The 23,173-nt window shown below is 40.4% G+C and overlaps 1 protein-coding gene across 5 annotated transcripts in view; it reads right to left on the bottom strand.

The window, feature by feature from the left end:
• Positions 1–787: 787 nt before the first annotated feature.
• Positions 788–23,173, bottom strand: part of slc6a9 (solute carrier family 6 member 9) — an 84,487-nt gene continuing 62,101 nt past the window's right edge. For all 5 annotated transcript variants that reach the window (XM_080861734.1, XM_080861732.1, XM_080861733.1 and 2 more), the window contains 11 exons: positions 19,072–19,203; positions 18,643–18,916; positions 15,435–15,567; positions 15,190–15,324; positions 14,965–15,068; positions 13,498–13,735; positions 10,925–11,059; positions 10,667–10,766; positions 8,136–8,236; positions 7,432–7,602; positions 788–6,041 (listed from right to left, as the gene is read on the bottom strand). In XM_080861734.1, the coding sequence (XP_080717860.1) occupies positions 5,769–6,041; positions 7,432–7,602; positions 8,136–8,236; positions 10,667–10,766; positions 10,925–11,059; positions 13,498–13,735; positions 14,965–15,068; positions 15,190–15,324; positions 15,435–15,567; positions 18,643–18,916; positions 19,072–19,203 (1,796 nt within the window). In that variant the 3' untranslated portion in view covers positions 788–5,768. The remainder of the gene's footprint in view (positions 6,042–7,431; positions 7,603–8,135; positions 8,237–10,666; positions 10,767–10,924; positions 11,060–13,497; positions 13,736–14,964; positions 15,069–15,189; positions 15,325–15,434; positions 15,568–18,642; positions 18,917–19,071; positions 19,204–23,173) is intronic.

Raw genomic sequence — 23,173 nt, 5'->3', positions numbered from 1 at the left:
CTGGCCAAGAAGCCAGAGTGACGTTAAAGCTGAGTGATTGGTAAACCCAAGCCCAGCACAGTTATAAAGTGAGCCTTCATTTGCAGAGAAGCGGATGAGCAGTAAGGCTGCAGCCTGTTTCTAACTGTTCATGTTTCTGCAGTAGAATCACTGTGACGATCGCTTTAAAGTTTGTGTTGTCGGCTTTATGTTCATACCTAAATACTAAGGGAAAGATCACAGGGTTAATTGGTAATTATGAGACAGTGTGTTTAAGATCATTTTACAGAGTAACATGAAAGTAACGAAAAAAGTAGTACAACGAATGTCTTTTTCCTTAGTGTAATTAAATAATGTACTGCATTACCTTTAAGAAGAGCGTTCTGTATAACATGTGTAGTAACTGTTTTGAGTAATAACCCCAACGCTGATCACAACAAAGAGGGGAAATACCTCCAACATGTTCAAACATTTGACCACGCAGCATGTAATTCATTTGTATGAATGCCTTTGATATGCTGGTGACTCTCAAAGTGGAGCCAATGAGAATCGATAAGGGAATTGATAAGGTATTGAATCTTTAAGCGATATCAATAATAGAATCTGAATCGCTAAATTCTTAGCAATTCCCATCCCAACTCGCAAAAAGATGTGAACATTTCAATCTTGTAGCCTCTGTACTGTGATTTGTGTGTGTGGGAGGTGGGGGGGTTGTAGCTCAAGTCATTTCCATACATATAAAGTACGTGCATTATTTTAATGCACGTGCATTAAAATCAACAAAAGTTTAAAAGACAACACCGAGCAGTGATCTTTAAAATAGATTTTATTTATCATTTTGTAACAGTTTACGATACACAGCTGACAGGACTAAGACATTTCAATGAATTTTGGCCCTAAAGGTTGAAGAACACGAAGAACAGACATGGTTAGATACACAGACAGATATGATAGAAGGTACCAGAAGAACTGTGCTCTTTTCTTTTCATTTTTTCTTTTTACTTGTGCTTTTTCCCCCTCCACTCCACCCATGAAACAATTCACATTGGCATATCAACAACAAAGCAATGTCCTTCAGCCAGAACACTGAACGGACATGATTTACTTTTCTTGTTTTGTTTAATTTTTAAAAAAAATGGAAGTTTGAGTTATTATTGTAATTATATATTTATACATTGTGTTGCTTATATAAACACTCATGATCTCTTTAAAGTGCTGTGACATGACATTATGCTTTTATGACCAGTAGTAAGAAATACAAGAGGTAATGTTTTGTAATTCACAGAGAAAGCAATGCAAAATGCAAAAAATGTTTTGTTTTTTTCACTACAGTGGAGCAGTTGTCCTGCAAACCTTTGCCTAGCTAATGTTCTTCATCAACACCAGTGACTTTCTGCACAGCCGCCAGCAGTGGAAAGCGATGGTAAGTAGTCAAGTTTTATCTTTCTATTCATGCAGTTATCAAGAAATCATAGTTAATCAAAACCAAACAATAGATGGACCCATTTCTGAAACATATGCCATGTAATTTGCCTACATTTCCACACAAAACAACATTACACGCAAGAATAAAAACTGTGTATTCCTGATGCCGATTCCATCGTGGTTGCTGAGTAATTTTGGTGTTTTGATTTCATAAATTTTTTTTGTTTTTAAGGACTACACAGAAAAAAAGGCAAACTGTTCACACTGAGGGCCACAGGATATTAAAAGTAAACAGTGATGTATGACTGTTGGCACTGCACAGATGAAAGTCAATGTAATACTGTTAAACACACACACATACAAAAAAAAAAAAAAAAAAAAAAAAAAAAAAGCATTGTCATGTAGTGGCTGCCACTGTCTACACCAGAGCACACAGTAAAAACTAACCACTCTTTTGTAGTTCAAGTTTCAATACAAAGCTTTTTGTTTGGCAATGCTTTTGTTAATACCAGCTGGCTTCGTCGGAATTTCTCTGTGGATACAGTGTCAAAAACCAACAAAAAGTTGCGTCACTGAACGTGGATAAACGACGGTTAAAATCAGAGGATAAAATATGTACTTGTCCTTCTTTTAGTACAAAAGATAGACTGTATATGATTAGCAGAGTAGGACTAGATTAGAGGTACATGGACATCAATACTGACACTACGCCTGCTCTACATGCAGGCTCAGCAGTTAGAGCTAATCCACTACACGCAATACACAGTACACTCGACATTTTCTACATTACACTACAAATCAGGGGGAAAAAACAAAAAAACAAAACAAATAAAAACTGAAAACAACAACAACAACAAACACAACAACAAAAAACCTCAGTCGATATCTGCCCCTCAAGACCCAACCCCCCAAAAGAAAGAAAAGAAATGAACACCCACCCCAGAAATAAAAGCAAAGTAAAACACGCACAGTCTGATTATATACGTTTTTCTTTACATTACTGTACAATGTGAGGAGGAGATGCGGGGGCCAGCAGAGGTGGCCAGGGTTGAAATATATAGAGATAGCATTGCAGCAGGCTGGCTAATCTTCACTTATTACAACATGAACACAACGAGGCAGGCAATCACAGACAGGACGTGGTCTGAGCTACAAGCTGTCCCGACATACACTGAGAATAATCAAGTTCTTCATCATCTTTTTCAGCAAGCACGACTTTACCTATAAAGCAGACTTTCTAACCTATCCAACGTGGTAGGTTAAGCTAGGTTAGCAGATGGTGATAATGTATTGTTTCACAGAGCACCTGGTTTTGGAGTAATTTAATTAGAAATAAACACTAATCACCCCCCTGCCAAAAAAACAAAACCACATGTAGCCTGATAGTTTAGGAGTAAATCAGAACCAGAAGGTCCAAACAGTCGGCTAACTAACTGAAGTTCATCTACAAGAACAGCTTCCTATCAGCTTTCCTTTCCTGTTCAAAAGCTCCTTAAATACGATCAGTAGAATTGTGCTCATCTTAGAATGATCACTGTGCTTATTGGGCTCTCTTAATGTTTCTTTCAGGATATTTAGCCTCTTCAGCCAACTTTTCCACCCCCCAATCTTGTGCTCCATCTTGTGGATTACTGGAGCAACTGCGCTGATATACTAAAAAACACTTTCTGCTTCTGAAGAAACAACTGTGGGGACCTGAACTTGTTTCTTGACATTTTATTGGTCACAGATGCAATTAATGACGGCTCAGTTCCATTAAGAGTAGAAGTAAGCTGTGAAAGTGCTCTGGCACGGTCAAAAGAAGGCCCTCCAATAAAGCAGTATGTAGCTTTTCTGCGCTTTTCCTAGAGTCACAAGAATATGTGCAAGTCCATGGTGACATTGTGCTTAAATACATCTGATATAGGTATGTACTGAATCATTTACCATTTTTGGGAGTGTGCTTACTCTAAGTTCTTACTGAAAGTTAAAGACTGAATACACTACAGCTTGTGTTAGCTAAGCTTACAGCGTTAGCTTAGGCAACTGTGACTGTGTAGAAAAATTCACATCCTGCTCTTCAAATGGCCACTAATTAAAAATGAATTTGCTATATTTCTTCTTAATATTACTTTTTTTTTTAAAACCGAAAATGAAATAAGTTGCCTGTTAATGACTGAGACACCAGTCAAGGCACAGCGCTGGGCTAGCTGTAGTCCAGTTGTTATGCTAATGTAAGCCAACTATAGCTATGAGATTGGCATCGATATTCTACTCTAATTCTGAGCAAAAAAGTGAATATGGTTTCTACAAATAAATATGGGGAATATAATAGACAGTTTGGTTTATTATACTAACATGTTCACTGCCTGCACATCACAGCCCTCATTTAACCAGTCTGGATAATCTGACAAACTATAAGAACCTGGAGAGACAACTTTGCCTTTCAAGCTAAAAGCATCTCACAACATCTAAGAAGGAGTGAATAGAAAACCCTTGCCTTGTTCTTCCTTCACACCACCATATAAATCTCTGACATCACACTTATACAGCAGTCTACCAGAGGCCTTCTGGTCTCCGGGGAAGCCCGACCCTGCATGCTAAAGAGTCCACTCCCTAATGCGTGTCACCCTCAGACATAACCACAATAAGTCAAGTAACAGATGAGGAATGGTAAACACGGTTAAAGGTGATTCCGTAGTGTCACTTCTTTTGTACAAAATAAACATATGCGGCCGTTACTATTTACTAAGTTTACAAGAATGAGAGGTAATAAAGAGACGTCTAGCGAGACAGTACTATGCAGCTACATGTAAAACTACATCAATGAAAAGGTTTTCCTTCTGGAAAGAAGCAGCATCTTCTCTGCTTTCCGTCTCTGCCAGTTACAGCACAGCTTGGCTCAGAGCTTTTAAAAACAAATGTCTGTAAATACATTAAAGGTTTACACTGACTGTAAGTGACTGACGTTTCAGTCTCTAAGAAACATGTGTTACCAAAAACATGTGTAGGACTCAGGTAACTTAGGAAATGTTTTTGGTAACATGCCTGAATGGGGCAGATTGCTACGACCCATAGGACACACAGACTACGGCACACTTTTTAATACTTCCTAGCCTGGATTATCCTTCACAGATCACATCTCATGATGAGTTTCACTCAAACAGAATTTCTGGAAGACTTAATAAGAGATGGCACTTCTATATATATATATTTATATACTTGTATATACGGAGTTGCATTGACCTGGTTTGCGTGTATGTGTATGTGTATGCGTTTTTGGACAACAAGGAAAGTCCCTAAAATCTAGAACAGGCCAGCTCAGTCGAAGCAAGGTTTCCACTAGCGAGGAACCACAAAGTTCACCTTCGCTTCGATCCAGAGAATTGGGCACTGGGACCTCTTCTGTTAAAAACAATGATTGCATGTCTGTTTATGTGTGCACATGTATGCGAATGCAGAGTTACAGTACAGTTCACTGATGTTTCTCTGCTTAAGGTTTAAGCAGCTTTAGTAGAAGGAAAAAAGTTACCAGTGGAGAAAATTTCCAGAGAAAATAAGCCCTAAGTGTCAGTTGTCATCTTGGGTGTTTGTTAAATATTTGTGCTCTTTCGATTTTTTTTCCTTTATAAGAAGAAGCAGCATAAAAAAAAACAACAGGCTTAGTCTTAAACTGAGATCAACTACGGTTGAGGTCACTGTGTGCTGTAAAATATACAGATTGTATGAGTGTGAATGAGAGTATTCGCCTCTTTTTTTGTCTGGCTAAACAACAGAGCCTTTTACCATCTTTGTCAGACTGTAAATGGCCCGTACAGGCACATTTTACCCTTCTCCTCCATGTTACAGCACCACAACAAGTCTCCAGCTGCCGCTACAAAGTCGCCCATCCCAAACAGAACCAGCTAACGGTATAAAGGAGAACAGTGTGTGTCTCTATGCTGCTGCATGCACAAAAACATAACCATGCAGCATCACAATCTACTGTACCTCTAATGGCATATGAAGATGACGTATACAAGTTTCACAAAAAAAAAAAATGAAAGGAAACCCCCCCCCCCCAATATTATTAAATTATGTAGAACAAATTAAAAACTCACTCACGCACATGATGCCATATGCACAAATCTTTTGGGTGATGAGCCAATTTTTCTTTTTTTCTTCCTTTCATTTTGTTTTTCTGCACTTATGTGGAGACAACACACAGATAGATAGAAGAGGTTAGGATAGATATAATAAGCCCTTACAATATGTAAAGGTCTCCAGTGAATGGGATCTCCCCCACAGAGGACTGTGGGAAAGTGGGGTTGAGGATGAAGGAGAAGGGAGGAAAAGGGAAAGGTGTGAGGCTTTTGCCCCCTGATGCCGATAGAGCGGAGTGCCGTCTATGCGCTGGGGTTGGGGTTGTTGTGTGTGTTGGTGGAGCCGTTGCTTCCCTGGATGGTGAGGCTAATCTCATCCTTCCTCTCCTTCTCCTTTCCCTCCTCCTTCTCCTTCTCTTTCTCCTTCTCCTTTTGTTCTTCCTTCAGCTCATCCCTCTCCTTTAAGGGACGGGCCTCCACAGTGTCTTCGGAGGCCATAGGGGCGTAGCGGCCTGTCCGGTGCTCCTGGAGGGCAGGACCCCACTTTGGATGCGCTCGGCACGCTGCCTTCAACCTCTGAGAGAGAAAGACAGACGCGCCTTTTAGAGCAGAAACATCAAGACTTATGAAGTCAAATTAGGTTTTCATTAAGTGACGCTTTCCTTTCTTCAGCTGCTCCCACACATAACCACTGTGACTAAACTCCACTTAACTTTCATTTTCCCTCCATGCTTTTTAGTTCATCTGATAATTTAGCAGCTGCCATTGCACATTCACATCTCTTAAACAAGATTTATGGCCTGTCTAATTGTCAGAAATTGCAGCATTCCAACAGCAGGGCAGCTTTGTGCTGACACACATTATACTTTCTATACTTTCTCCCATTTGTTATTAACAGTTCTGCAGCACTTGTGGTCTTTATAAAACCAAACATGTGGCATCAGTGTGGTTACAATGTCCTCCAAAGATTGTATAAAAAAAGTGCACTGTTATAGCCTGCTCATTTTCATGTGTGTGGGTTTTTTGTTATTCTTGTTCCTTTTTAAAAAAAATATGGCACTTCACTTGCGTTTCTTAATTCAGTGTTATTTATATAGCACAAGTTCACAATAATAATAATTTCCAGGCATTTTATATTGTAAGGTAAGGGTGGTGCAGTATTAGAGAGAGAACATCAGTAGACCAAAAATTCCCCTGTGAGAAAATGCTTGACGATAGTGGGGAGGAAGAACTTCCCTTTAACAGGAAGTGAGCCAGACTCAGACATGCAGAGAGAGAAGGAGAAAGAACGAGAAGGAAGCTAGCCATGTATTCACTGTGAGGTCATATTTTTCTGTTTATATCTCGTCATATCTTCTTGCTTTTTCAGTTTTGTTCATTGTTGCCTGCCTGTTTGCTGCAATGTTTGCATTTAGGCTCTCTACCCCAAACGAAGACTTAACACATGTGGTCCTTCCTCTGTTTTCCCAGTCTCTATGACAACCAGCTTTTCCCTCCTAGTGTAGCTATCGGCAATAAGGATCATAAAATTTCAACCGGCAGTTCAAGTGACGTCATCACTATCTGACACCAGCAACAAATTCTTTCCTCCTCAAACTAATTTGCCAAAAGCAGAGATGCTTGGATTGATATTTAAACGTCGTTTATGGTGTAAACTAATAGTTCGTCTGCTTTTAGAGCTTACGTAATGCAAACGGGCAATTGAATTATGGAAAGAGCTCTTTCCGTTATTCGGCAAACATACTTCAGCTGATATGCAGTTGAGAGCTTTTCAGTTGCTCAGATGATGTTAAAACTTTAAGTGCTTTAATTTGTAGTGCAGCTCTTGCATGCAAAAATGTTTTAACACGTTGACTTTTTTGAAAATTTGTTTAAATGCTTCAGAGGGAAATTTAGCCTTTTGTATTGAACTATAGAGCTGTTTATGTCAGCTGAATGGAGAGGAGACTTTCGGGGGAAGCTGTACCTCTCTAAAGGTAGCTCCTGGTGACTTTGAGATCTTGTAGAGGGCGTAGATGGGTATGCAGACCACCGAGGACAGAGCCATGGCAAAGCCAATAGCCAAGGACCAGCCGGGATACACGTAGTCATTGTAAGTAATGGGTTTGTACTGGATCACTGTGAAGATCAGGATGAACTGCAGGGACAAAGAGAGAATAGAAAGAGCCTGAATGTGTGCAAAATGCATGTATAACACAGTAATAAAGACATATGTCACATGGGTGGGTAAAAGCATGAAAATTAAGCCAGTGCAGGTGAAACCACCGTTGACAGCTTTATTTAAAAGTTGCAGATGATTGGGGCAGCACTCTGTGCAAAAGAAATGAAAGAGAGAGGAAAATGACCAGTAAGCCACAACAATGAATTTCTTGGTTAGCCCAGCAGCTTAGTGGACTAATACGCCTGCTTGGGAAATACCATTGATATCAGCTGCATGTGTCCATTTCCCAGTCAGAAAGCTTTGCTTTTGGAGGTTTTAACTGGAAACAAAGCCAAAAAGATTAGCACTGATGGCAGCTCAAATGTAGGTCGGGTCCATAACAATGCGTCAGCAGCACAGGGAAGTTGAGAACCTTCCACTCAACATCCTGCAGACTATGCAAAATATTGACAAGCTATTTCGTCACTATGTCTGGTCTTAGATCAGTGTGCTTGTGTGTGTTCACTTACAGAGATAATCACAGGCGAGATGAATCTCCAGCAGACTTTGAAGAAGAGAGGAGGAGGGAAGCCCAGCATCATCTCTACATCTTTGAAGTAGTTCCTGTGGCCTGCAAAGGAACAAAAACCCAGCATTCGTCATCATCATCAGCTTTGATTACTTGTACTGGATTATGTGACTAATATTATGACTCGCTGTGGTAAGTGGTATTCTAGTTTTTATTAGGTCTGTTAACTTAGCACTTCAAACTAGAGCTGGGCGATAGAACGATAACGATATGTATCGCGATATAACTTTTACTCGATAGAGAAATTAAGCTATCGCGATAGACCTCGCCGCTCTTGTCATCTTAAAAAAAAAAAAAAAAAAAAAAAAAAAAAGGTCAGCCAAATTCAGTAGCGCAGAGCCGAACCAATCACAGCCGCAGCGTCACGTCGTGTGACTTGTTACGTACAGCACAAGTGCCAAGCCGCACGTGTGTTTGTTTGGGAAGCAGCCAGCGGGTAATGGAGCCAGCGCGTAATGGAGGAAATGAGTGTGCCGACTAGAAAAATCAACCGAGCGTGACCGAAGAGAAAACAGATGATGGTTCCAATGCCGGAGAGATTGTCGAACGGAAGAGCCATAGAAGTTCCGTAGTGTGAAGGTATTTCGGCTATTTCAAGTCTGACAAAAAACAGAGTAGCGTGCACTGTAAATTGTGCCGAAAACAAGTCTGGAAATACAATAAACTGGTGCATGCGTCACACTGTGCGCCGCGTTATTGTTTCGGTGAAATGAATTTCTACAATACTGTTAATTCTACTCTCTGCAGTGTTTAAATGCTTACATATACACACACAGTTACTGTCCCTCCACACATACGACTCTGTTCTGCTTCTATGCCCCAGCTTTGTTTACTTTTTCCCACCGAGGCTTCTAGACTTCTGATTGGCCAACATTTCGGCACGGTTAGGAATCTAGCGCCACCTGCTGCTTTGGCATGTTCATAGCAGCGTTTTCCTTCATTTCTGCCTTTATGTGTGGACGGGATTCTTTTTTTAAAACGAAAACGGAAAATCTCCGTTTTCAAAAATACCCGTGTACGTGTGGACGTAGCCTCAGTCTCTGACTGGAAGCGCTAATTCGTCATTCGGCTTTTGTCAGACTAAAGTAACTGTTAAAACTGTTTGAAAAGCTCAGCTATACAACAAGGAGAGATTGAGAATTTCCTTTTAGTTCTCAGTTTATTTGATATTGACAAAAGTTAGTCAGTTTTGTCTGTTCTTCTGTAAAACAAACTAAGATTTATTTTTAGAATTAATATTTTGTTTCTAAGTGGAATTGACAATTTAGTAGTCTGTTTCGTTTGTTCTATTTTGAAACTTAAACGCTTTAGTGGCTGCCTTTTGTGTATTTTGCAATATTTGCCTTTATTTATCTGAAAAAGTCTCATGTTCCTTAAGTACATCTACCCTGTTGAACTTATTATGAGAAATAAATATTTAAATAAAAACAAGCTGCTGATTATTTCACATTTTACTTGTGAGCAACGGCACATTTAAATCTTACAAATATAGTTATTTGGCTTATATCGTGATAGATATCGTTATCGCCTGAAATGAAAAAAACATATCGTGATATGAAAAAATCTCATATCGCCCAGCTCTACTTCAAACTATGGAGTCCAAAACCACTGGGTGACATCACAGTGACCACGTCCGTCTTTGATACTGTCTATAAATGGTGAGTCATAGGGATAAAGGTCAGGTAACTGTTGAATTAGTTGTTTAAGGAGTTCTTTCAAAGCCCTTTGGTGTATTTGGGCTCATACTGAACCATGACCCCTTCTACACACAGATGGAGAACAAAGCCATCTATAAACGATGGAGTGATACTTGGATGGAGTGACCCATGGCCAGTGTTGAGTTGAATCAGGGGGTTCAGGGGGTTGGGAAGCTCATCTTGTAACCGGAAGGTTGCCGGTTCGATCCCCTGCTCTGTCTGTCTTGGTCGTTGGTCGTTGGCCTACTGGTGTTGCCCAGAGGGGCCGACACCAGTAGGCAGCCTCGCTTCTGTCAGTCTGCCCCAGGGCAGCTGCGGCTACAACTGTAGCTGCTTCCACCAGTGTGTGAATGTGAGAGTGAATGAATAGTGGAATTATAAAGCGCTTTGAGGGCCTCCAAAAGCACTATACAAATACAATCCATTATTATTATTATTATTATTATTAATCAGTGCAGGTGTCCTATTCCTGAGTAGGCAAAATGCACAACACCTACTACCAGGTTTCACTGTGGGTATGGTCCACTGTGGTATCACTATCTCTCCTGTTCATATTCTGAATGACACCCCACTGTTCCTGCTACTCATCTATAACTTGGATCCATAAGTAAATTAGACCTTTTTCCATCATCCACTGAGTGTTGGTCATATATCTGAGATCAGCTTGAACACTTATTTAGGTGTGTTTCAGTTTGTGCCTGTGTGATTACATATTTGTAAAATTGAACTACCACACTTAGAAAGTGCACCATGTTCACTCTTTTTCCCTCCTTACCGTAAATATACATGATGCAGATGCACATGATGCATGAGATGATCACCAAAGAGAAACTGGCAGCATAGTTGTCCATCAGTAAAAGCCAATAGATTCCTGCCTGCGCGCGCGCGCACACACACACACACACACACACACACACACACACACACACACACACACACACACACACACACACACACACAAAGAATGAGTAAAAAACATCAGTCCAGTGAGAGAGTGATTGTGTTTAAGGATGTGCTCTCCATATGTTTGTACCTGTGTCGTTAGCGGCACTCCCAGTAGAAAACCAGCTATGGCCACTGACAGCGTGACTACGGTCTTGTTCTTGATGATCCAGTCTGTACCAATTTCATCGACGATGGCCGTCACTAAGGTCTCCAGCAGACAGAACTACATGAACAGGGAAAAGAATTTGACAGGAGATGAATTCTTGATCAAACTTCTGCTTACATGACGACAGACCAAAAGGAATCTTGACCAAAGGGATAATCCATTGTTGAGTAATTGTGAGAATAAAAATTCCTCAATTTCATTGTCCTGTCTATTTAAATGTATTTTTTAATGAAATACAATTGGTTTATTACAGCATTCCTTAAGACCAGCCACATATATATCCACTGTACTGTGAATTTGATCTGTAAATATTCAATATATGGAAGTAAAAATCCACCTCTGAAGCATAATGTCTATATTTTACCAAAAATACGCAGAAAGTCAAATAAATGTCTGAGAATAAAACACCTCTTATTCATACTGGCTAAAAGGTTAGAATAGTACTACAACCCTGATTCTGAAAAAGTCAAGTACACACAAGCAATTTCTACAGCCAAATGTTTTCCTGTTCTACACTCAGTGGCCACATTATTAGGCAGATACTGGTAAGTATCAGGTTTGACCCCCTTTTCCCTTCACAACCAACTAAATGTTTCATGGCACAGATTCAACAAGGAAATACTCAGTGGAGGTGAAGTGGACTCAATTTCATGTTTAAGAAACTAACTGTAAGTTGACTATAGCCACATTGATGGACCACTGTGGCTATAAAGGGATGGACATTGTTAGCAATGATACTACTGTAGGCTGTTGCATTTAAACAATGCTCAGTGTGCGTAGAAGATATCCCCCATACCATTACTGCACCAGCAGCAGCCTGAAACACTGGCAGGATGCTGGTGCCTTCATCTTGTTTATACCAAATTGTGACACTACCGACTGAATGAGACTCAGACTATTTTTCCAGTTCTGTGCTGGCCAATCTGCTGGAGCTCATCTGCTTCAATGTGTTGGCCATTTAGAGACGCTCTTCTGCATACCATGATTGTTATGAGTAGTTATTTTAGTTACTGTTGCCTGTCCATCAGCTTGAATCTGCCCAATCTCCTCTGACATCAAACAAGGGATTTTTGCCCAGAAAGCTGCTGCTTACTGGATATTTTCTTTTTTATGGACCATCCTTTGCAGAGATGCTTGTGCTGGAAAATCCTAGCAGATCTCCAGTTTCTGAAATCCTCAAACCAGCCTATCTGGCTAACAGCTATGCCACATTTAAAGTAATTTAAATGGCCTTTCTTTTCTATTCGAATGCTTGGTTTGAATGTCAGCAAGATGTCTCGACCATGTGCTCGTGCCTAAATGCTGCCGTGTGATTAGCTGATTAAACAATTGCGTTAATGAGCAGTTGGTGCACCTAACAAAGTGGCTGTTGAGTGTATTGCTTAATATAAGATTTCAGCAGCTTAACAGTTCAGAGCTGCACTGTAATATGTGCTGTGCATGTTATCTTGATGAAATAAACAAGCCCATCCCTGCCACAGATGTCCCCTGGATAGCAGCATATGTTGCTCCAAACTTGAATATATCCTTTAGCATTAATAGCACTGATGCCACGGTCACTGATTAACTTTACATTGAGAAATGTTAAGGAGGGTGAACGCCCATCTTTACTTCTGAAACACTCCATTTCAGCTTCTTTCCACTCGATAGTTTTGTTTTGCTGGCATCAAATACATCATTCCAGATACAAATTTCCCAGTTTCACCTAAATATATAATGAAGTAAGATGCAAATGGTTAGCAGCAGAAGACCACAGAGCGTGCCACTCCTTTATTTTAAATATTTAGCAGTTTAGCAAGTCCAAACTTGGAATCAGGGTTATGAGAGGTTACGTCTATTAAATTCAAACACTATTATTTAGTGGGACATAATGTTCACCATCTCATTTTAGCAGGAATATAATTTTGTAGCTACGGGGCCACAATCACTTCAAAAAGATAGCATCTAAGTTATACCTACAAACAGCACCTATAGTCTCCCTGAGTCAGCAATGAAAAACGTGGCACACAGGCAGACTAACTGTTGACTGTAAATGACTTGTAAGCTTTTTAGCATTACACATCAGCAGATCCAGATCAGATCTAATCCTGATTTCCCCACGCAAACAATTCCAGTCAGTTCTCATTCCAGTGAGTTTATTTGGTCTATTTAGAGTATCAGCATGGAGGTTCACTCAGCATGCAACAAATATGGACTAAAGACAGCATTTGCACGTTGTTTTGTTGTTTGAAGGTAAACTGGAATTTGGTAGACCGCTCCAGCTGAAAACATGAAAAACAATCTATACTAATGACTGCACATATACAGTCACCTATCTATACGTCTGTCTCCATACACATTTAGTGTAATGTTTAATTAATTATATCCACAAGGTCAATGCATATTAATTACTTATACTGATTACTAAGCTTAATTAAGAAGTTAATTATATGATTTCACACAGTTCATAATGAAATCTTTGAGCGGTGCGTGACGCTGCAGTTTCTTGCTCTCACCTGAGTTCCCAGTCCCAGAAGGATGAGCATGAAGAAGAAAAGCAGCGACCACAGCGGCGAGATTGGAAGCAGAGTGAGGGCTTCTGGGTAGGCCACAAAGGCCAGCCCCGGACCGTGGTCAGCCACCTCTGACACGGGGACGTTGAGGTGGTGGGCCATGAAGCCCAGGATGGAGAAAATGACAAAGCCAGCATAAACGCTGGTGGCACAGTTGGTTATACTGATGATGATGCTGTCTCTGTATGTTGAAAGGAACAAAGAACAAAGCCAATTATATGAATACATACCGAACACATTTTAAATGGTTAAAGAAAAACAAATGGGATCAGCTGATCTCGATCTGTCTGCTGAAATATCAGTGTTTAATAAAACCGTGAATTAATATAGAAGATGGCTTCATTAGTCTTAATAGGCCCGATGTATGAGTCACGATAGTGTTCCTAAGCTCATTTACTCTGTTTACACTAATACACTAGTGCTGGTTTTCTGCTCTTTTTTTGACATCTGACTGTTGCCCGGGAAACACCTTTTCATCTTCTCTTCCTCCGACACAGACTCGGACTTTGACCGTGTTCAGATCTAAACAAGGGAATACTGTGTTTCCACACTGCTTTCCTTTCTCACATTTCCTGTTAAGGTTACTGCAGAGGATGTCTTTGATCACTTTGATGCCAGTCCGTTTCCCCACGCATACGGATTCTGTTCGATCCCACTCTATCTGCACTTCTGCATGCGCACCAACTGGTGGTGTTACAGGAGTGCAAAAAGCATCTCCACCAGGGATGGAGCTGCAGAACACAAGCTGATTAAGTTGCCGTGCAGCTGTGTGCACTGATAGCACAACTTCAAGCTTCTGGCAGAGGAACACATTATATCTTTAGCTTCTCTCCTTAGCCCCCTCCACCGACACCCTCACTCCATCAGCATGTGTGGACAAGCTCAGGAGAGTAAATGACATCGTTTTCCCTCCTTATCTCCTTCTCTGTCCTTTTTCCTCCATCTTCACCTTCTCTTTGGCTTCTTGCACGCTCCCCTGGTGTTCAAGCACATGGCAACCAGCCTCCTAACACAAGTCCAAAAGAGCATTTATCTCTGTGCCCACTTACCTCACCTTCTCTTTTTGCGAATGACTATTTTACCCCACTGCTCATAGTTGCTCCTTAGCTCTTGCTCTGACTCATTAGGTCATCTGATGCATAAACTCAAATAAAGTCAGGCTTTTTTCCCAGAGCGAGTTATACTCAGCACAGCACTCACCACAATGACAAAACCAAACCTATATCGTGGTAATGTTTTTATAGGTGTGCTTTTAAGGTGCTGGCAGTTGGATTTTAATCCCATTAGACAAAGCAAAGTCTTTTCCTCAGAATTTCTTCCTTAGTAACTCATCATCGCCTGGCCCTGAATGTGTATTCTTTTTTATTTAAAGCATAGCTTATAATGAGTTTACTCATCATCTTTACCAACCTGAAACAGTTGTTGTGGAACTTGTTATATGAAGCCATGGTAATGAGACCACCCCAGGCACAACCCAAGGAGTAGAAGATCTGTGAGGCGGCATCTCCCCACACCTACACAAACAAACCCACAAACTGTCAGAGGCAGTACAAAGATGGGGGAAAAAAACCCAGTTCAGAAACATTTCTACATCCAGCACATCTCATTTATCTACATGCTAATGGAAGTGCATACCTTTGCATCAAGGACTTTCTGCCACTGTGGAGTCAGGTAGTACTTGATGCCGTTGATGGCTCCATCCAGGGTGATGCCACGGATGAAGAGGATAGTCAGAACAACATAAGGGAATGTGGCTGTGAAGTACACCACCTGAACACACAGATGATCACACAAGCTGATAAAATCATCCTATACACAAGCGCCTTAAAATGCCATCAAGCCAGGGTGTGTGTGTGCATGTGTGTGTGCTCTAGGCTCACCTTTCCAGAGGATTTAACGCCCCTGATGAGACAGAGGAAGACAACAGCCCAGGATACAGCCAGGCATCCCAGGATAGGGAGACGGACCTCTCCAAAGTTCCCAATATCATCAGAGATGTTCAACACATAGTGTCTGATAGACAGACACACAGACAGAGAAGGTTTCAGGTGCTTGAAATACTTTACATTTACACGTCTGACTAAAGTTGTGCAAGAGAAGAAAACTCTGAAAGAGGAAAAAAAAGCCCAGCTTTGCACTCTATCAACAGTCTTCAGCACATAGATAATAGAAAACTTTAAGCAGAGCCACAAAAACCTTGTATCTTGTGATCAAACAGATCCATCAATCTGAAATGGTATTATATGTGGTATTGTAATTAGTAATGAACAGGTAGTCTGTACCGACAAGCTGAGCAGTCCCACATTACATAATCATATGTACCCTCTGTCATTAAAATGCCAAGAAAAGCATCAGGGAGTGCAGTTACAGGGCTGCTCCTTCTGCAACACATTTGAATAAGAGGCAGCAGATAATGACAACACTCTGACTTCCACTTTGATGGCCTATATTAATGCTACTAATTATGGATGTTAAGTGATGCGAATGCCACAGGAACTGCTACACTGGCACAAAAATGATGATAAAATTCTAAAGAAGTTGACAGTGAAATGCTACTGAAAGTACCAATGTTTTTGGAGATTTCTGCAAGCACTAGAGATCCTGTACAATAACAATATGTGGAATGGCAGCGGCAGGTGCAGGACAGGTCTACCTCAACTTTAGTAATTAAAATCGTGATATTTCTCTTACACTTTTGCTCCCTGTGCAACAAACTGTGAGGGCAAAAACTGAAGCCAACGCGGAAGTGCCAAAATCTGTAGTTCCTGGAGTGTCAAGTCAGTCACCATAGGATTAAAAGCACATTTCCAGCCTTTCCCCATCATAACTGTATGCTTAGAGCTGGGCGATATGAGATTTTTTCATATCACGATATGTTTTTTTCATTTCAGGCGATAACGATATCTATCACGATATAAGCCAAATAACTATATTTGTAAGATTTAAATGTGCCGTTGCTCACAAGTAAAATGTGAAATAATCAGCAGCTTGTTTTTATTTAAATACTTATTTCCCATAATAAGTTCAACAGGGTAGATGTACTTAACTCATTCACTGCCATTGACGTCTATAGCCGTCAATTGCAGTGAATGAGTCAATGGGTTTAACTCATTCACTGCCAATGGCTGGCAGTGAATGAGTTAAGGAACATGAGACTTTTTCAGATAAATAAAGGCAAATATTGCAAGCTACACAAAAGGCAGCCACTAAAGCGTTTAAGTTTCAAAATAGAACAAACAAAACAGACTAAATTGTCAATTCCACTTAGAAACAAAATATTAATTCTAAAAATAAATCTTAGTTTGTTTTACAGAAGAACAGACCAAACTGACTAACTTTTGTCAATATCAAATAAACTGAGAACTAAAAGGAAATTCTCAATCTCTCCTTGTTGTATAGCTGAGCTTTTCAAACAGTTTTAACAGTTACTTTAGTCTGACAAAAGCCGAATGACTTATTAGCGCTTCCAGTCAGAGACTGAGGCTACGTCCACACGTACACGGGTATCTTTGAAAACGGAGATTTTCCGTTTTCGTTTTAAAAAAGAATCCCGTCCACACATAAAGGCAGAAATGAAGGAAAACGCTGCTATGAACATGCCAAAGCAGCAGGTGGCGCTAGATTCCTAACCGTGCCGAAATGTTGGCCAATCAGAAGTCTAGAAGCCTCGGTGGGAAAAAGTAAACAAAGCTGGGGCATAGAAGCAGAACAGAGTCGTATGTGTGGAGGGACAGTAACTTTGTGTATATGTAAGCATTTAAACACTGCAGAGAGTAGAATTAACAGTATTGTAGAAATTCATTTCACCGAAACAATAACGTGGCGCACAGTGTGACGCATGCACCAGTTTATTGTATTTCCAGACTTGCTTTCGGCACAATTTACAGTGCACGCTACTCTGTTTTTTGTCAGACTTGAAATAGCCGAAATACCTTCACACTACGGAACTTCTATGGCTCTTCCGTTCGACAATCTCTCCGGCATTGGAACCATCATCTGTTTTCTCTTCGGTCACGCTCGGTTGATTTTTCTAGTCGGCACACTCATTTCCTCCATTACGCGCTGGCTCCATTACCCGCTGGCTGCTTCCCAAACAAACACACGTGCGGCTTGGCACTTGTGCTGTACGTAACAAGTCACGCGATGTGATGCTGCGGCTGTGATTGGTTCGGCTCTGCGCTACTTAATTTGGATTGGCTGACCTTTTTTTTTTCTTTTTTCTTGAGGACAAGAGCGGCGAGGTCTATCGCGATAGCTTAATTTCTCTATCGAGTCAAAGTTATATCGCGATACATATCGTTATCGTTCTATCGCCCAGCTCTATGTATGCTGTTTGAGTTTATTTTTTTAATTCATCTTTTTGGGTACCGATGGCTACTGTGACTGATAGTTGTTCTTACACAAGCAGCATCTGCCAGTATAATATATATTATATATAGTACGGTACGGCCTCTAACATAGTAAGAGTCAAAATGCTAAAGTTGAGACAAAATGCAATTTCCAGAAGCCAGCTACTAACCTCATGGTTTATGCACACTCTACAATGCAAACCACCAAATTTCTAGCATTGTCACATCCCTGATAATTGATGCATATACACCACTCTCACTTTTACATAACATAGCAAAGCCTGCACTTAAACAGTAGATGTACCTGGATATCCGCTTAAAGATCTCCTACTTTATGCAGACTGTGCTGCACAACAGAGTGCGCAGGGGTATGGTAAACACCCTGCATGTCAGCTGAGATGATGCAGACCCAACACTGTACAGAAACTTCTGCTAGTCCAGTCAAATCTAGTCCAAATATTTGAATACTTTCTGCAAACATGAGGCCTCTTTGAGTCAAACTTATCTGATAGGTCTGAGTCAATTTCGACCTCTGTTAAGAATGATAGGCCTACACAACCAGGTTCTAAGAGGTTACTGGTATAACTCGGCAAAACAAAGTGCATTACAAAACTCAATCATTGCATGAGCAAGCATTCCTGATTTATTTTATATATAGTACTACTTCGCAGAGAAAAACTTTTGGTTTAACTGTATTTTTAGTGTCAGCCTAAGTGCATCATATACTTCCTGTTCTTACTTCCAGTACTCCTCGCTTGGGCTGGTCCTCTTGGTCCGGTTCACTACCTCAGACACCCCAGCTACCAAGCTACTGGTAGCATTTGCCAGGCTAGCGTTCAACTGGTAACTGCTAACGACACCGCTGCAGTCTGGCGTGTTCCACGGGTTGTTGCAGTAAGTCCATGGAAGCAGGTTTGTCATGGACAAGAAAAAGTAGTAGAAGGCAATGCAAATGACCACATTGTAGTATATCCCAATGTAGGTGGACACCACCATCATGCCGTAGCCCACGCCTTAAGGTAGGACAGGATGGAGAGAAAAAGATAACCAGGTAGAGAACATTAGAAACTAAAATGTGAAGTGGATGTAACTACTGCTGCCTAATTAAATTTTCATATGAACAATAAAATCAATATTCACACAAAGACATACACACGCATATACTTACCTTTAAACATGGGGCTGATCTTCCAAACCCCCAAACAGCCCAAGCTGGCAAACTGACCAAAGGAGAGCTCGAGGAAGAAGAGTGGAATGCCACAGAACACAAGCATGATGAAGTATGGCAGCATGAAGGCACCTGGAGGAGAAAATTAACCAGGAAGTCAATTTCTCTGGTCCAGAAAGACTGGGAAGGATACACGAACACATTGATTTAAAGGGACATGTCATATTTGTTTTCAGCTTTATATTTATATTCATGGATTTTGCTAGAGTAGCTTAGTATGAATCCCAGTTTAAATGTGAATCATCTACTGCTGGGCATTGGTGGCCTTATTTCGTCCAATGTCTGGAACAAGCTGTTTTAACTCTGTCAAAGCCAACTGTCTTCTGATTACAGCAGCTGGATGGGCCTTGTGTGCTTACAGTTAGAGCTATTAAGATATATCAGAGAAAATGAAGACAAGCATAACTCGTCCCCTCTGATATAAATGGTGCCCTATTCAGTGTTTTGTTGCTAGCAAACTCTTAAACAGCTAGATGCATGGTCTGTACAAATTACTGTGTTGTTGTGAGAACACTTTTTGTGTTAGTCGTGACAAAAATATCCAAACCTACGAGGCAAACAAAAGTCAGCTGCCTCCTATTCTGTTACCTGACAAAGATAATAACTACCATGGAGCCAGATGAGCATAATTACTGCAGAGATGCCAAGTCCACAGACACCAGCAGACAAAAGAAATCAGGCACATTATATAAGCTGGCAGACGTAGTCTATAAGTATTCTACATAGGTAGGCTCTCCAGCTACAAGCCAGAGAGGCACAATGGACCATATGTTGTCATTAAAAACAGGCTGTGCTATTATACGGTTTAAAATACTTACGTGTAAGCAATGACGTGCAATTTAAAACTTAACCAAATCAAGTCTTACATGAATTGGACCCATGCCATACAGACTTATAACTGAACCTGAAATTATTATTATTATTTTTTTAAAAAGCAAATGAATTTCATCTGTTATATAACCTCCCTAGAGTGAGCAGAGAGGTCACTAAATGTCTGTTCAGCAGTGCAGCAACTCTCTGGTGGTTCAGACTGGACCAAAAACCAGACGGTCAACTAGAGGGACAATCTGTGCGTGTGTGCACGTGCTAGTATGCTTTCATAAGATACTCCACATGTGAACTATGTTGGTGCAACCAGCTGATACTGTCCAAACCTTTTCACTGCTGATAAAGTGAACGGTCACTGCTGCAGTATCTGCAGCTGTGTGTTGAGCTAATGCATGGCCTCCATATACAAAGTCCTTGCGCAGGAACTCAAGGCTCCTGCATGCATGACACAAATCCAAATATTTGCACTGTAGGCTTATTATCTGCAGCTGGGGTCATGCCAAGGAAATCAAGCACTGAGTGAGGAGAACTGGACCAACACTGCTGCTTTTTACTACACGTTGGTACAATTCTTGCGCATGTTTTCAAAGGAAGATGCAAGGTATTTAAAACACAATTTAGGCTGTTTAATGTTTAATCCACAGCTTTTAGGATGCATCAGAGTAGGGAGCAAAATACTGACAAAAGAGCTTATTTTGCTGTCACGATGTTCTTACGCACTGAATACGGTAGCTTTATTATGAAAGCAGCATAACAGCAGCAGCACCTGGATCTGTTCTATGTGCTCAGACATATTTTGACAGCAATCACAGCCCAACAAACAATAACTGCAAACCTTTATGCCTAAAAAGATGTTTTGCATTGATGTTGAGCACGTAATGTGTGAGCTATTGTGGAAAAAAGACAGCTGCACCGAGTATAGGTCTATGAAATATGTTTGAAACATCCGGCCTGCACAATGATCTGACTTTATATCTCAAACAAATACACACAATAAAAGATCTTGCTAATAATGTTAGCACAAATAAGTAATCATATCTGCTAAATTTCCCTTTTTTTTTTTTAGATTCTAACCCCAGTTTAACTGTTAAAGACCTATTATTCTTTTCCTTTTTACTGGCACGTATTCAGTGCCGTGGAAAAGTATTTCCCCCTTTCCAGATTTCTCCTTTTTTGTGCATATATGATATATAAAATAAAATGCAGCTTTTAAATTTTGATTTCATTTATTAAGAGGGAAAAAACTATCCAAACTACCTGGCCCTATGTGAAAAAGTAATTACCTTCCCCCCCTTGTTAATCATGAATTAACTGTGATTAATCACATTTGTTTGGAAAGTTAAGTTCAATTTCACGAGCCAAACCAAAGCCTGATAACTGCCAGACCTGAATCAAAAAAATCACTTAAACAGAACCTGTCTGACAAAATGAAGCAAGGTAAAAGATATCAAAAAGCAACACATCATCCGAAAGCTAAGAAATATAGTCATTGACATCTTTCAGTCTGGAAAGGGTTACAAAGACATTTCTAAAGATGTGGTACTTCAGGGAGCCACAGTGAGAGCCAATATCCACAAATGGAGAAAACTTTGTGGTGGACCTTCCCAGTAGTGGCAGCCCTACCAAAATTACGGTGAAAGTACACAGATGACTCCTCCAGGAGGTCACAAAAGAACCCAGACCAACATCTATAAAACTGCAGGCCTCACTTGCCTCAGGTAAGGCCAGTGTTCATGATTCAAAAATAAAAAAGTCTCAGCAAAAATGGCATCCATGGGAGATGTCCCAAGAGAAAACTACCCACAGATTAGCTAAAAAAAACAAAACAATTTTTTTTTTTTTTTTTACTGTTCCCCAAGACTTGTGAGAAAATATTCTGTGGACTGACGAGACAAAAGTTGAAAACTAACCCACCATTTCATATAAAGAACATCATACCAACAGTCATGTTTGTTTTCAGCTTTGTATTAGGGGCAGGGATAGCTCAGTAGGTAAAGTGGTCGCCCCATGATCGGAAGGTCGGCGGTTCGAATCCACTTAACGGCTACCCTGAGGTACCCCTGAGCAAGGTACCGTCCCTACACACTGCTCCCCGGGCGCCTGCTTAGTGGGCTGCCCACTGCTTCACTGAGTGAATGGGTCAAATGCAGAGAAAAACAAGTAATTTCCCCATTATAATAAAGTATCTATTATTATTATTATTATTATTATTATTATATTTATATTCATGGATTTTGCTAGAGTAGCTTAGTATGAATCCCGATTTAAATGTGAATCATCTACTGCAGGGCCTATTTCGTCCAATGTCTGGAACAAGCTGCTTTAACTCTGTCAAAGCCAACTGTCTTCTGATTGGATGCCCCTCATAAACAGAAGGTTTGTACAGCAGCTGGATGGGCCTTGTGTGCTTACAGTTAGAGCTGTATGCTGACAATAATAGACAATATTATTATATCCCCTCTATATGAAATCACTCTGAGCCAAAAGTAGAAAAAACAAAACACAAAACTGAAACTGAGTGTTTAGTGAGTCTACTCAAAAGTCTGAGCTGACCTGATTATTGTACCACTCAGTGGTAGTGTGATGGTCTGAAGCTACTTTGCTGCTTCAGGACTTGGATAACTTGCCATAACTGATGGAACAATGCATTTTGCTCTCTACTGAAAATCCTGAAGAGGAATATCCGGCCATCAGTTTGTTCCCTGGAGCTCCTGCACACTTGGGTTATGCAGCAGGACAGTAAACCAAACCACCTCTGAATAATAATACATTTAATAATACATCTTATTTGAAAGCGCCTTTCAAAACACTCAAGGTCGCTGTACACAGTAGAATAAAAGCAACATAAAAGCAAGAAGTTTACAGAATCATAAAAGCATAAGACATAAACAAATAAAATAGGAGAGTGGAAAGGTTATGTGGGATAAGCTATTTTGTACAAGTGGGTTTTGAGTTGGCTAAAAAACCCAAAATGACATGGAGTGGCCAAGTGAAAGTGCGGACTTAAATCCAATACAGATGCTTTGTCATGACCTTAAACAGGTCAATCATGCTCAAAAACCCTGGGACAAAATTTCTCCATGGCGATGTGAAAGACTCATTCCCAGTCATCACCAACGCACAAACACTAGTTCTTAGGTTTGGGGGTAATTACATTTTCACACAGTACCAGACAGGTTTGGAAAGTTTTTTTCCCCTTAATAAATAAAATCAT

The sequence above is a fragment of the Rhamphochromis sp. 'chilingali' genome (assembly GCF_963969265.1).
Source record: "Rhamphochromis sp. 'chilingali' genome assembly, chromosome: 16".
Lineage (NCBI taxonomy): Eukaryota > Metazoa > Chordata > Actinopteri > Cichliformes > Cichlidae > Rhamphochromis > Rhamphochromis sp. 'chilingali'.
This window is presented reverse-complemented; position numbering and strand designations above follow the sequence as displayed.